The 16418-nt window shown below is 38.7% G+C and overlaps 1 protein-coding gene across 1 annotated transcript in view; it reads right to left on the bottom strand.

Annotated features, from left to right (window-relative positions):
- Positions 1–7599: 7599 nt before the first annotated feature.
- The window catches only part of LOC124282666 (single-minded homolog 1-like), a 57887-nt gene continuing 49068 nt past the window's right edge, over positions 7600–16418 (bottom strand). Inside the window, 6 exon segments of the mRNA XM_046718691.1 lie at positions 7600–10082; positions 11212–11416; positions 11615–12781; positions 13506–13638; positions 13640–13648; positions 15096–15202. Coding sequence (XP_046574647.1) covers positions 9990–10082; positions 11212–11416; positions 11615–12781; positions 13506–13638; positions 13640–13648; positions 15096–15202 — 1714 coding nt within the window. The 3' untranslated portion in view covers positions 7600–9989.

Below are 16418 nucleotides of genomic sequence, written 5' to 3'. Positions count from 1 at the left end.
TAGAAGTTTTTCAGCAGTTGTTGAAAAGACAACAACAAATCATATAATTAATGTTATTGTCACAAGATTTTCAGCCACATTTTTGACAAATCCTTTTTGAAATTAAAAATGAAAATCGATAAATATATATCCATATTACACATAACAATAACTCCGCGCCGACTCGGCTAATATGTTCTAGGCATGCAAGCGGCGGTCGAAAACAACACTACAAATGGTTATTTGTATTTATAATGTCGGCTTGCACAAGCCTCCTATGTTACAACCGATTATTTCGGCGTCCATTGCGTGACTTTCATTCCCTCAGAGTAGCATTTACGAGGGAGCCATATTTCATATTTCGACCGTACAGAAACGGTGGAAAACATGTTTGACCCAAATCAGCACGAAAGGACATGGGTGGTTGAAAACGTCAAAACGAGCTTAATTTATGATAATGTGTTTTAAACAACCTTAAAGCTGAATTTGCCATATGGACAATGTAAAACAAAAACAGTTTGACCGTCAATTTTTACAAGCACTTTCACGATTTACGACCGTTACAGTAACAAACGAATGCCTGTTTTGAGGGGTTCGTGGGGTGCACGAAGATATATCGGCGCTTTGTCAATGTTTGGGTTCTCCGTATCAGTTACAGGTTGGTCTGCCGGACCAGGTATAATGACCCTAGGTCCGAGTTTAATTGCCCTGTGTGACCAAGGTGACCAGACGGTCTGATAACGGTTGTTGATGCTTAGTGGTCAGTGCCAGATACGCTGGACAATGGTCGAGTGGGTGGGTACTTAGGAGAAGTGTTTGATGATAAGTCGATAACGGCATGATACCAACCTCTGTCCTTGAAGCCCCGACTACAATAGATAATAACTACCTGATTATGCTAATAAGGTAAAACGGCAGGTTTAGGGTGCGAAAGTTTGCAAGGATTATATGCATTAAAATAGAGTATTACTGGATTTGGAGTAACTACTGCATATTTGGTATGTCAAATCGATTTGGTTGGGGTTTCCGTTACACTACAGGCAACTTACACCAACACTGCACCGACTAACGTTTTACCGGATAAAGGCTAGCAATCATGAGATTAAAATGTGCTTAAACGGTAAATACGTCTAAGAACTTTCAATACATTGGGATTTAAAGGTATAAACATGTCAAGCTTGAATCGCTATTATTTTGCGAGAGTAGAATAACTTGATTGAAGGAATTCAATATTTTGACACGATATCAACGAGGAACATCCAAGCTATAAGAGAGAGTCATACGTTACCTAATCATACCTCTTACTTTCATGAAGAACGCATGTAATACTCAACTTATGTTAGGGATAATTAGGTGTCATTTTATCTAAATATACACTTGGCGTATTGCGAGAATCATTTATGTGTATCATGGAAAAGTAGAAAAAAGCAAACGTTGAGGAGCAAATATTTAGTTTCCAAATGGTTATTTATTTGAAACAAATGCATATGATTTTTGCTTTTGAGAAATTATATTCTAGCTGTATTTAATGTTATTGCAGAGGTGCCATAGTTTTCATGTTTGTCAAAATGTTTAGTCATAAATGTTATAGTTTTAGCTACATTTAGCAACGGAAAGACATCAACCTCTAAGATAAGATATAACTAGAAAATCGGTGTTCCCCTTAAATGTGATTTTGGACAGCTGTTTAGCGACTCCGACATCACGTTTATGGGGATATTATATGTCTACATATTATGAATATACATAATGATTTACGGCTGTGAATTGCTTTAACATTGCTGATACAGCGTAAAGGTTTTACCTGTTCGCTCAACTGTGGACGTTTCAAAACCCAAAATTGTTTAGAAATAACTTGTATTCTTCTGTAATACATTTATTCTCAATCTGTTATATTACATTTATTCTGGTATATTGTTTTTCTCACTTGCGACACTGGCTGTGGTTGCCTCTAACGGCCAGTCGACATCAAGTCGGTGAGCAACGCCAAGTGCAATAAACACCTGATCCTGATATACGTCAAGTCTCTGATGAACGTCATGTTTATGTAAAAATAAATAATTGTCGGAAACATATGTCTGAATGTTGGGAAGACTGGTGATTAAACAGAAATTATGGGATATACCATTCGTTGAATGGAGATACATATTCAGTACTTGAGAAAACGGTACAAACCCTTTTCCATGATCCTATGTAATCTCTATGTAAAAGGAGCCAGTTGTACGATTCCGGCTATTTCGTCAGTGCTTATCAACCGCTGTCAAATAATGACGAGTGAGTGAGTTTGGTTTTACGCCGCTTTTAGCAATATCCCAGCAATATCACGGCGGGGGACACCAAAAACAGGCTTCACACATTATACCCATGTGGGGAATCGAACCCGGGTCTTCGGCGTGACGAGCGGACGCTTTAACCTCTAGACTACCCCACCGCCCCCCAAATAGTGATGGTACGGGTGTTCGCGAAGAAGGTAAAAGTATCCTTTCCCAGTGATGAAATGTTTATCAGAGAAACCATAGGAACATATAAGATAGGGATTCGCACTGGACATATTATACTTTGTGGCACTCAACCTTGAGTGTTTGTAACTCCGATAAAACAACTTCTGAGCAAGCGTCATATGACGTATTTACCAAAGAATCTGTGTAGAAATGAAGACACCAAATGCTTTAGACGCTGGAATATTGGTCGACATTATGGGAAAGTCGCATGTGTAACATCCGTCCAACACTCCATGCAACACTCCAAGTAATACGAAGGACAGAGTCACGTCAGTGTTCTTGTAAGCAGGACACGTCAGTCCAACACTCCATGCAAGCACACGCCAGTCAAACACCAGGACACGTCAGTCAAACACTTCATGTAACAAGTCAGTCAAACACTCCATATACGAAGGACACGTCAGTCAAACAGGACACGTCAGTCAAACACTTCATGTAAGCAGGACACGTCAGTCAAACACTCCATGCAAGCAGACACGCCAGTCAAACACGTCGTGTAAGCAACAAGCAGGACAGGAAACGTCAGTCAAACACTCCATGCAGGAGCAGGACACGACAGTCAACCACTCCATGTAAGCAGGAAACGTCAGTCAACCACTCCATGTAAGCAGGAAACGTCAGTCAACCACTCCATGTAAGCAGGACACGTTAGCGAAACACTTCGTGCAAGCAGAGCAAGCCAAACAATTAAATGTAAGAAGGAAGTTAGGATGCCGGTACAAAATTTCTTGTTTTAGTTCCCGTTAAGCTTCAGGAATATACACAACAATATATTTTCATGAAGGTATGATCAATAATTTGTCGTCGAGATGCGCGATAACAGTAGCATCAACCGTCCATCTAAAGAAGCTATGATCGTGGAAGATAGGTTGTAACATGGGACATGTCAATGGTTTACCCCAATGACTCCGATAGTCAAACCTGATACCTCTCCTACCAGGACATAAAGGCTGACATCTTAATGCCCCCAAAGTACTCACTGTATGCATGTGCAGGTTTTAAAATATGTTTGAAATAAATCAAACCTAAATGAGGGTGTCACGAACTGAAAAACTATCTACTTTATAAAGTAGGGATTTCCAATTTGTGATTAGAACATCCGATAGCAAAGAAAACAATTGTACCTTTAAGGGTGACACTTCCGCGCCGTTTAAACGATATTATGTTATGATTTAATCCAACCTTTATCAACCAGGAGTAAATCAAACCCAAATGGATGCCAAGAAGGAAACACTAGATACTTGCAACAATTATAAGATTTGCTTATTTGGCTTAAAATACATTTGTCACTCAATAATCTAACGGAACAAATTGCTCCACTGTCTTCTGGCAAGATAATCCCCAGATCACATCGCCATGATCGTCGACAATAGCCGGACATTGCCGAGGAACAATAGCCTGTCGGAATATGGGAATATGATCCCAATATTGGGCAGTCTAACAGGCCTGAGCACCGCAAGAGGTAACCTGGACATGACATGGATTAGGGGTGATCAAAACTTCAGATAGATTTACAATCTTTGGAGGTTTTAAGTCTCCACTAATGCTATGAGTCATTTTAACAAGGCAATGATACGATGTGAGTCATTCAGATGTAGATTGTCTTACATCGGCGACGGGTCACTCCGGACAGACATGGTCACTGTTGGACGTCGATGCTCATATTAGCCTTAAGTCTTTGTTCTTACCGAGATTATCAGTTTGGCTACCATCGGCTGGACATTGACATGACCATGCTCGGTATACGACTGTGAGTTATATATATACACATATGTCCTGTATCCCCCCTGAAGATGGATATGACCATAACGGTCATTATTTGGGGGGATGTATTAAGGGTGATGAAGAAGACGTCTTGGCTCAAGTTCCAGTGTCTACCACGTGTAGTTTGTTTGTCTGTTGTTTGAGATCGCACTCAGCAATGTTGCAGCTATATGACGGCTGTCTGTAAAAAGTCTGGACCAGATAACTCAGTGATTGACATCATGAACATTGATCTACTCTAGTGGGACACAAATCATCAATTATCAACCAAGTCAGCGAGCCTGACTATCAGATCCCGTTAGTCGCGGGTCTTTTTGCAAGCATGGATTGCTGAAGACAAATTGATTAGAAGCTGTGAAACCATGCATAAAAGTAGGGCAGTTACAGTAAGCATTAGCTATTAGTTTGGTACGCACGGATTAAAGTAACATTTATGATGTAACATTAGTTGGAAAAACTTATTTAAGTCGCAGTTAGCATGTTGAACGTTAACTAAGGTGATCTCCAGCTGTTAGGGTGACATACATTAAAGTTAACATTTAGCAGTTAGCATGTTGAACGTTAACTAAGGTGATCTCCAGCTGTTAGGGTGACATACAGTTAGCATGTTGATCTCCAGCTGTTAGGGTGACATACATTAAAGTTAACATTTAGCTGTTAGGGTGACATACATTAAAGTTAACATGTTAGTTAACTTGATAAATCTCCAGCTGTTAGGGTGACATACATTAAAGTTAACATTTAGCAGTTATGTTGAACTCCATCTCAAGCCGTTAGGGTGACATACATTATCTCCAGCTGTTAGGGTGATATACATTAAAGTTAACATTTAGCTGTTAGCTTGATAAACAATATTTAAATTTAAAATTTAGCTGTGATGGATTTATATACATTAATTAAAGGATCCTCTAACTGTTAGCTTAATCCACATAATAAGCTGGATGACAAACGAATAATTGGAATCATACAAATCAGACTATCCATTGACCCGACCGTAGTCCCCTTTCTATTCATGCAAAGCCACACTGACGTAGGGGCGGGTTCTAGTGAAACCCACGAGCATCATAGTTCGGGAAATTGTGGGATTAAAACCCACACCCAACGCATCCTGGCAACTAAGGGTCACAGACACTCCAGGGCAGTTCGATAGCCTCAAGCGTTCAAGCATTCGCTCGTCTCGTCTCGTCACGCCGAAGGCCCGGGTTCGATTCCCCACATGGGTTCAATGTGTGAAGCCCATTCTGGTGTCCCCGCCGTGATATTGCCAAAAGAGAGGTAAAACCCAACTCACTCTCTCACTTACTCACAGATAGTCCTTCCGCGTTAAAGGCGAGTTTCTCCCTGGCGATGACCAGGCAAGTGTACTGCTGATCACAGGAATGAGAGAATGGACTTGCAAATCAAAACATTCCTACTAATTATACAATCATGGTTTAAGTGACTGAGTTACAATTTGACTTTTCAAGTCAGCAGTATTTCAACCACATCGTGACTCTGTGTAGTAAATAAAGCTTCCATAAGTGTTTTCCTGCAATATCTTGATAATTTGATATTTTGATTGTGAAAACAAAGGCTATCTATGTCAGTTTGTACATGGGCTGAAACCAAGCATAATGCTGCAGTCTAGTCTATATAAACCTATTCTTGTATATCAGCAGAATGAAAGTAACAGAGTCTGTAACAAGCAAACCAGTGGTTGATAGCATGAACAACTGCACCAGACTACCAGGCCCGACTGTCAGCCTGGTTACATAGTGCAGCCATTTCATTCATCAAGTTAGGCCATCACTCCATACCAAGAACAGTGATGTTTACAAGATAATCAGCTTAATTAATTTGTACTTGACCACTACCCAGTGAGTTGTGTATTCAGTGAAACAGTCCCAGTATATAGTAGGAAACAGTTCGAAACATCTCTCGATTTGCGGAAAAGGACTGAACGTATAATATGGGGTTGATCCCATTAAACACTATTTTCATGATATATAAACACTAAAATATGAAATGATAGGGAAACAATGGGGTCCTTAAAAACCGTAAAATTAGGAAATGTGAAGTGACCCGGGTTCGATTCCTTACATGAGTACAATGTGCCGGTACAATGTGTGAAGCCCATTCTTGTGTCCTCCGCCGTGATATTGTAGGAATATTGCTAAAAGCGGCGTAAACTAAACTCACTCACTCCTTTATACAACCATGGTGAGGGTACTGCTCTGAAAGCCGTGATATTGACAAAAGCAAAAGTTGTCTCAAGTCATGGCGAGTGGACAAATTTCTCATGTTCTGTTTACTGGTTTACCGAAAGAACCAGAAAAAAAATAATATTAGAAACCAGTGAAGCCACCTCGTCTGATTCATATCTAGATATCTGTAGAACTATTCACATTGACAAAGGACGCTCAACAATACTATATGACATAATAGATTACTTAAACCTTCCTTTTATGTCGACCAATATTCCATCAGCTCCAGCTGTTGGTGTTTACCTGATTTGAAGACTTCAAAAAGCGTCATACAACTTTTGCTCAAATGTTGTTTCAAACATTCAAGGACTCAGTATAATTATTAATTCCTTTTTAAGGTAGACATGTTAGAGATATTTCAACATGTAACGCATATATAGGAAATAAAATTTGTGTTTGCAATTGCTATTGTGTACTGTTTCTGGTAGCACGTGTTCCCGTGTTCTTGTCTACTTGCCCTTGTCCGTGTTCTGGGTGCTATTGGTAAGGCAGGATACGCTTCATATTTCTAGAACACATGGTGTCATCACCAGTTGATACAGGATAATGGAGATATATACGTTCTCTGCTGGTCTCTCTCACAGTCCCTCAACCACATTATTTGCATATTTATCCATAAATGACTCCAAGGGTACTGTTTTTATCATGCACTGGATTTATCCTGCCAAAAATCCTGGTAAAGAAAACATTAATAAATAATTTGGATAAAAGCATATAGATTTCCGCTTCACAGAGCTGATTTGTTTATTGACCAAGAACTGATGTGTTTCATCACTGATTAAACATAGAGCACTTCACCCCACAGGAGGGACAACACTTCAGTTCTGACCTCATCTGATATTTCTAAAAATGTCACAAAGTTTAAAAAGATTTATGTTTTAAAAATCATATATACTTTAATGAAATATTATTTTCTAACAATAAACAAGAAAAATGGTCAAATCTATCACCAAATAACAATGGCCCAACATCGTCATTAACCTCTTTTCAGGAATGTTGAATCTTGGCATACCTCCTTGTAAGTCTTCATAGATTGTTTTGGTGCATAACAAATCCATTTCACCTTCTATTTCCTTGTCAGTTATTAAAAACGAACAACAGTGACAAGATGATCCAGTTTCTCAACTTTATTCACAAGATTCATGGAAATGAAGATAAATTATTATGGCAAGTTTGAGACTTTTCTGGGTCGAGGTCACATGTATCCCAAGGTCATACAAGGTCATGGCAAGATGCTCGCCAGGTTGCGTTGTATCATTTCAGTGCAGTCAACACTGATGTTTCCCATCACAAACTAAACACACATTTCGACACTTTAACAAAATAATACATATGTACAACCACTAATTACAACTTTGAGCCTGGGACTTAATAAATACATGATGATGATGAACATGGTGATGATAATGATGATGACGATAATGACCCTGATGATGTTGAACGACAAAGATGATGTGAGAGTTTTAATAACTATTTCAGCACCTATAGGTTGCAATGGATGTTCTTAAACATTCATATATACAGTAACATTTCAGATTTATTATGATAAATATGTCTTAGTCACGTTCCTATATCACTTTAAATCCTTTGCTGTATTTTGTTCTTAATTCTTAGAACCAGAAATGAACAAACATATCAAGAGAAGTCATCAAACATGGCCTATATATTACTTACAATATAGTAACCTACTGTTAACCCGAAGACTGACCTTCATAATAACCAGAATGAGTATAAATGCCAACCCTCAGAATACCCATACGGGAAACTGAAAACCATGAATATGTAAACGAAAACTGAGATCCATGGTATTATCCTTTAGTCATGCTCAGCTAAACATCCTTCATGTTATTTTATTCTTAAGAAACTGACGAACATAAATATCTGGGAATTCGTTTGATGTGCAAAATGGGTTTCCAGGAAAACAAGTTGGTTGATATTATTAAATATAGATTTTTCAGTTCATAAATGAACTCCTATAATAATAAATTTATCTTATGACTGACAAATTATTATAATTAATAACATCATAAAAAGGAAATGAGGATGAAGTAAGATGCTGAACACTCCTTAAATCCTTTTGTATTTAGAAGTTGTGATAATCCTGGCAACACCAAATGAAAATAGGATAACCTTTCAAAATATATTTTGTCAACAAAATATACAAACAAAACATATGGAGCATGCTGAGAAAAGCTGTAAATAAAATCATAGCACTTGTCATTTGGCAAAAGCAATAGAAATTATAGAAGGACACAAGAAGCATTGGCATATGAAAACAACAATACTGAGTGCTTCATTGGATTGTCAAAATAATATACACAACATAAACAGGAGATGCTTGTCATAGACATATCAACATTGCTGAAACTCATGGACAATAAACAAACCAACATGCATCAATGCAGGCTAGAAGCAGAACATAATTGGTGTCACCGCTATTGTTTACCTATTTACAGGAATATTTTCTTTAATTTGAGCAAATATTATCAGATAAATTTTGATACTGTAGTGTGACTTCACTTGTTAATCAGTTGAGAAAACGACAATATAAATAGCTACAGTATTCCAGTCTCTACACTTAATACAACACTGAGTCCTCTTTCATACGTTTAACGACTTGAACACAATATCACAAACATGTATACATCCGCTGAGTTGTCCAAAAATATACTGCAAATATTGAAAAAAAATATGTTGGCTATAGAGAACACTGTCATTTAATTGATTTGGTCATTGACCAAACTGCAAGCCAAATTTCTTGTCAATTCAAAGGAAATATGTTTAGAGGATATTTTTAGGAGCAAGTGCATTCAATGTAACACACCTTAAAGCTGAAATCCATATGACAATATTTGGTGAAAAGCTTTGTAAATAAAATCTTAAAAATGACTCTGTAAATTAGGCTGTATATAAGCAAACCTAAACAAAACATACAACAAAAAATAATATCAGTGACCATATCAATAGCACTAATGAAACTGCATATACTTGTACTTAAAGTATATGAGAATAAAGTGTTTAGCATTATGCCTCCATGCTATAAGGAATGATCCCTCACTAAAGCCATCCTGATGGGACTTATATTATCTATGTGGCTTGAAGTTTAAATAACGAGGTAAAATTGTAATGGATCATAAAGGACGAGAAAAATATTGTGACATAGATTCTCTTTAATGATACATTTTGGTTAACATAAACAGTGTATTTACACTCATACCACAATAAGTTCTTGCAGTGTGGAACCATGCCTCATCTCACATGGCAACCATATCAAACTGACTTAAATAAATAAGGTCAAGGTCATTGTGATTAACAACATATAAACCTTAGAAATTTATTTGCTGACATTTGACAGAAGTCACTGGTGGAAATATCCAGTGAGTTACTGTGCTTTAGTCCAAGGTCAACAAAATAGGTCAAGGTCATAAGCAAACCTTGATTCCTGACACTTAGAATATAAAAAGTGTTCATTTTGACACATGTAGTTTCATGTTGGCCTCTATCAGTGGGTGCTACTTAGTAATGTGTGGGTCATCTCAGAGAAACTAAGTAATGGATTATCTCCCCTGTCTGTGACGCTCTTCAGTGCCAGGTGCTGAAAAAGAAATGGAAAATGGTCAAAAATAGAATGAATGACAGCATTCTATGTTCAGCTAATTGATGAATAGGGAGAGCATAAATTGAACTTGTCTTTGATGACGAAACCAAACCCTACTCCTTGTAAATGTGAAGCAGATTCATTTACATTCAGATAATCCAATTAACATCAGTGATGGAGTATGACATTTACAAATGTGTTATGTTTTATGTTTATACGCCTCAGCATCCTGTAGGCAATCTGTTACTGACAGTCCATGAGCATAGTTAATATAGTAATTTCACTGCTGGGCGAACATTAGGCTACAGGGACATTACGGTCAGTCCATACTTTTGAAGCTTTACAGCATTTCATTTACTTTCAGAAAACAATTACTATTACTATGAATATAATATATTTAAATAAAAAAACTTCATATCAAAGAAAGTGTCCATTCCCACTACCATCTATCTCAGCCCGAACTTCATGCATCTCTCATGACCTCTGTTTTCATTCTCATAATGCTGAACATTTTCAGAATGATATTCCCCATAATCCATTCCCCGTCCTATTCAATCCCATCCCCCTTGTCACTCCTTGCCCTAATACTCCCATTCATTTATTTCAACCCCCACCTCAATATCTGCACCACACCACACCATTGCCTCCATCCCAATCCCTTAATCTCTGCCTCCCCCACCCCACCTTCATTCACAACCTTCACCCCCACCTCAATATCTGGACACCCCCCCATACACCAATGCCTTCATCCCAAATACCTTAAACTCCCCCACTCCACCTTCATTCACAACCACCAACTTTGTAAGCTCCATCCCCACCCCGAACTCCCTGGCCCCAAAAACCCCACCTCCATCCCCCTGTCAATCTCCACCATCCCAACTCTCATCCCAACTCTGAATCCCTGCCCCCCTATCCCCTATTCACAATCTGGTACACCACCTCCATCCCTGTACAACTCCAACCCTGACCCCCATTCACCTCCTCCACCAACCTGTCAATACCCCAGCCACCATCCCTACCCAACACCCATTTGACCACTCATTTCCCCATTCAGGCTCCACTCAATCCCTTCTCACTCCCGACCCTTCCATCCCTGCTAAACGTCGGGCTTCCCCCGAGTGTGTACCTTCTGATGAGCCACACTGTCAGCCAACATAGCTCTCTTGGATGCACATGCATACATGTCAGAGCCAGCGCCCCAGTCCTTGTCTGTGTAGGCATTGTTGTTGTAGTGATGGGTGGTTACCCATGGCGATGCCTTCACAACAGGGACAGGAATGCCCCCCATCACAGACTGCTGTTGATGTTGCTGTTGTTTGTCACAGGATGGACTGAAAGAAAGATGAAACAGTATTAGTAATTTGACATTGATTAATTAATACAATTATATTCAAAATTCAATGTCAGTTAAATACATTATATCTTCAGTCTCAGTATACTGTATTAGTCTCAGTCTGCTCTCAACATAAGCTTACACGATTTACTATACTTGGTACTGTTCAAAGTGGTGTTAAATCCTGACAACTTACTTGGAATGAATGACAGAGGCTGGAACTCCGGTGATCTTGGGACTTGTCCTTGTGTTCATCACAAGATCGTTCTTATTAGGAGTTCCGCTGGACAGTTCTGAAGCACTGAGATCTGACTGAGCAGGACTTGTTCCACGGTCAGACCCTGATCCTAAACTCCCTCGTTGATGGTAAGCAGGGGGACCCTTCCCACAGTGTCCCCAGACACTGCCATTCATATCAGGGGTCTTATTACTGTTGTGTAACACATTGGGAGTCATGTTCCCATCCAAGTTAATGTTGTCCCGAACACCAGGTCCAGCACTCTTTATCACAGAGCTGTCTCTGTGGTTGAGAGAGTGCTGCACGAGATCTTGACCATTGACCACAGCGTCTGGTGATGACCTTGTGTCCATTTTATTGTCTTTAGGATAAACACCCTGATTATGGACAGATCGGAAAAGTGTAGAGGATGGCATACAAGGAGGAGCAACTGCTCCTTCTATTGTGTTCATGAATGAGTTTGCATTGTACACAGATGCTGAACGGAGATCCACTGGCTCCAGAGATCCGTTCAGACGAGATGGAAAGCGTTCATGATGATGGAAATCATATCCATATTTCCTTGAGTCATTTTCATAGAAGGGCAATTCCTCACACACGCCCTTCTTGGCAAGGTCAAAACCGTAGCCATAGTCCAGACCATATTTTGGTGCTGATGTGATGATATCTGCATAACTGTTTGTGGAGTAGGGTAAAGATGGCTGATATTGTCGGGGATCTAAAATGTATCCATTAGAGAGACTATGTTTGTCAGATTCTAGTCTGTATGCATCAGAGCTAGGGTACATCGAACCTGTCAGTGACCCATACACATTGGAGCGATATATATCAGTGTCATATCCAAAATTGTTCGGATACACAATGTCCGACTTGTAGTCTCCGGTGTCATAGTTGAAAGGGGCATAGCCTCCATAGCTGACGTTCAGGGGACAGGGACCTTTCCTTTTCTTGGTGTTCTGGGAATATTCCCGTCCCTGAGCTTTCTTCTTGTTCTTGTTAGGTTTCTTGGACACAAGATCCTCCTCCGGGAATCCAAAGCCTGCACACAGGTCCATGTCCAGCAGTGGGTACGGAAGCTTGAACTCATTTCCTCGCTTGCCAAACAGGTCCTGGCCCTCATCATCACTGATAAGTAACAGAAACATTGGCTCATGTTACAGTTCTTGGACAGGCATTTCAAAGGTGAAAGTACATGGATAATTTATCATGATAAACCACTTTATTGTCTCAGGTTACCTTTAGCTTGGTGATAATGGGGTACCCTAGTGGTTAAATTGTTCACTTGTCCCACCAAAGATACAGGTTTGATTCCCCACATGGGTACAATGTGTAAAGTCTATTTCTGGTGTCTCAAGCCATGATATTGCTGGAATAATCACCTCCTCACTCACTACTTTTAGCTCATTTTATGGTTCACAACTTCCTCAGTGATTGATGCACCATATGTTATCTATAATGTATTCATTTGTTCATATTGTGCAAATAACAATAATTATCATCAGAGAGATTTGATGTCAATATCATCATCATTGATGATGTGAATGATATCATGTTTCTACGTTAATGTTTGTAGTGAATGGCATATGCACAGGAAGGAATTGTAATGATGTAGAGAAGAAGCAATTTTGTTAGTTGATACTGTCTAAATAAAACTGCAAATTAGTGTAATATTGCTAACATGATCTTACATCATGATTCACTAACTGGATTAAACTTCAGTATTTTAAGTATTTTATGTCAACTTAGTCATGCTCATGACATCAAAATGTTGTTTTCTTACTATTTCTCTACATAATAACACCTGCCCACCATACTAAATGACAAGCCAGATGACCAGCTGACCACTTACGTGAGCTGCCTGTGAGTACAAATGATGAAGTCTGGCTTGCTGTTCTTGTAGATGACCTTACAACTGGACTGAAGCCACAGCCATCGGAAAGACTTGGTCAGCCATCGGTAGGCAATCAGGCCAGAACTGCCTGTTTTTTATCACTGAAATAGACACAATAAATATATGTATCCTGGCAATAAACATTACCAGCACAATAAAGCATAGGGTTTACTCGAGGCCCTTTTTTAGCTGATACCTGTCCTGGAAGTGCTCTTTTGCTTTGGGGGAGATATCCTTCATTACTGCGAATAATTGTACATTCATCATTAGGGCTGTGTATTGGCAAATAAATTGTATTGCAATATATTGCGAAACTGGTACCCGTATTCCGATACATATTGCAATATATTGGAAGCTTCAGTATTTGATAGTGATTGACACTGATAGTATATACAAAGCCTATTTTCGAAGTACTAAAGCCCTAAAAATACATGTTGTGGTTTTGATAACAGAAACCTTGAATGTATTTTTCAGGTGCAATATAGGTGACACATTTCTACTCATTTCTCTGATCAAGCGTCTAGGAGTGTTGTAAACTGTTTAAATATACCAACATCAAATCCTCATCAGACTACAGAGACTTAAAAAATGTGCTTTGTTTCCTCAGAAACATTCCAAGAACTTGCTAAGAAATCTAACCTTGAAAAACTGCTTAACTTGTTCAAAACAACATGAAAAGAACATTAAAAGTTTCCAGGAAGATTAAAAAAACTAAACACAGGGAACAAGAAGCTACACAAGAACAAACCGGTAAATTACTTCAAAGCAATCAAGTACATTTTTTATGTGAATTCACATTACCACGATGTCAATTTCAGGGGTGAAATGTACACCCAGTCACATTACATCTCCTATAGTTTACTCTTCTGTAGGAAATTTAATTCTGCATATTGACATTCCTAATCAATTTCTGTCTGACATCTGCCAGTGGTGTAAATTAGTTGAGAATTGAGAAGCGTCCATAACACAGGGTCCCCCACGTTTCTGTCTCGGTTATGGTGTGAAGCATCGAGATGTGGTCGACAAGGGATGGTATTCCACACAAATAAGACAAAAGGATGTTGTTATCAGTAACTAACCTGCCAATCATCCCACTTAATCACTATCATTGCCACCGATCAGTAAATAAGGTACAGTCATTTCCCATGGTCGATTGTATCATCAATAAAGTCAGCTGAACTGTATCACCATCACCATCATCATCATCATCATCATCATCATCATCAAAACTGATGCACAATTATGATTCTCACTCTAATCTTTTATCAATATTGAAATGAATGACTTCTTGCTGATAGAATCTGCATTTCCACCTGATTCATTCCAGTGAAACAAACACCTCAAAATGATTGATTGAAACAGGCATCTGTTAATTTCATTTCCCAGCTTTCCCAAGGTTGCTGCCTGAAGAAACCGTGTTCATTTGGCCTGGTTAGATGATTTCTTCCCACTACATTGATACTATTACAGTCATCTCATTACATAGATTAATCAGCTGGGAGGAGGCTGGACACTGCAACCTATGTTACAGATGTTTCTGATACTTACACTCTTGATGGGCGGCTGCAAAGTAGGAGAGATCATCAGGATGGACAAGGTCATAGCCAGACGTTGATGCCAACTCATGGTCTGCATATCCAAACATCATCTTCCCCCTGAAACAAACAATAACAATCTCAGCATCTCATGGCTTGGTCAAACCATTACAGATGTATCCCTGCAAACACACAGAGGTTACTTCCTGAAGCCTTGTGTACAGGTAGCTCCAAGAAGGGACTAGACAGGGCTATACCCCCATCCTTCCTTTATACAATGACATGTACACTGATTCTTATCTTGTATGTTTATTATCTTATTAGCATCTGTTTTAGGTGGAGGATATTAATGTCTGTGTGGGTGTTTATTGAATATTAAACAATTTCAACTTCAAAATAGAATTATTTTCTTTATTTCTTATAAAATTAATGATTATCAAAGATGCAGACATATTTATGTTGACATTCAATGTTTAAAGGTATGGTATAATATTTTTCAAACAACAGATTTGACAGAACTAGATTGAATTAAGAAACAGATTTTAAGAAGCACATAATTTTTCCTTGAATCATGTATCTTTTTCCTTATGTAGGTCATTGCCTGGTAATTCAGCTTGCTTTTGCAGTCGACTGATTTAATCAGATGAGGGATAATTAATTTACAAGCTAGAAAGTCCTGGGTCTATCTTCAACTGAAATGTCACTTTGAAATGTGCGTCAATTAGCAATGCACATGTTTTTTGATCGTCGATTTCTTTGAACATGATGACAATAACTAACCCTGCTTGTCAGGTTTTCACAAGGACAAAACGTACCTGTCTCAAGAACCAAATTTATAGCACTATGTCATTAACTTGGGGCAGCAAAGATTAATACCGGAACAGAAGATTACATTTCAACGTGAAGGAAATAAAGAATTTGCATTCATATAGCAGCACAAAGAAATTAACACGCAAATAGGTCAATTTGCTGATATGCATCATAGACAAGTGCTGTGATCAATCCTAGATACAGATTTGTGTGACAGGAATTTTGAAATGTACATAAACACACTGGTAGATGTGTCGTTAAGCAAGCTATTCTGACAAAAATTGTTCAGTCACTAGGGGTCATATTACCTGAGCTTTTGTTAAAGTTGAAGCAGGTAGTATGAAAGGGTTGTCAATTTCACAGACATTAGACATAAACGACCGTCAGATTGATTATATACAGCAGTGTCAGAGTACTTGACACCACAAATGACGATGTGACATTACAACATGGGGTAAACCCTATACCTTCAAACACTAGAGACCTTAAACTTTACACTGTAAAGTCATTAGGAAACTCCTAAACA

Source organism: Haliotis rubra, unplaced genomic scaffold (genome assembly GCF_003918875.1).
Source record: "Haliotis rubra isolate DU_JTF1 unplaced genomic scaffold, ASM391887v1 Scf300, whole genome shotgun sequence".
Lineage (NCBI taxonomy): Eukaryota > Metazoa > Mollusca > Gastropoda > Lepetellida > Haliotidae > Haliotis > Haliotis rubra.
Note: the sequence above shows the minus strand (reverse complement) of the source record. Positions and strands in the feature narration are given on the sequence as shown.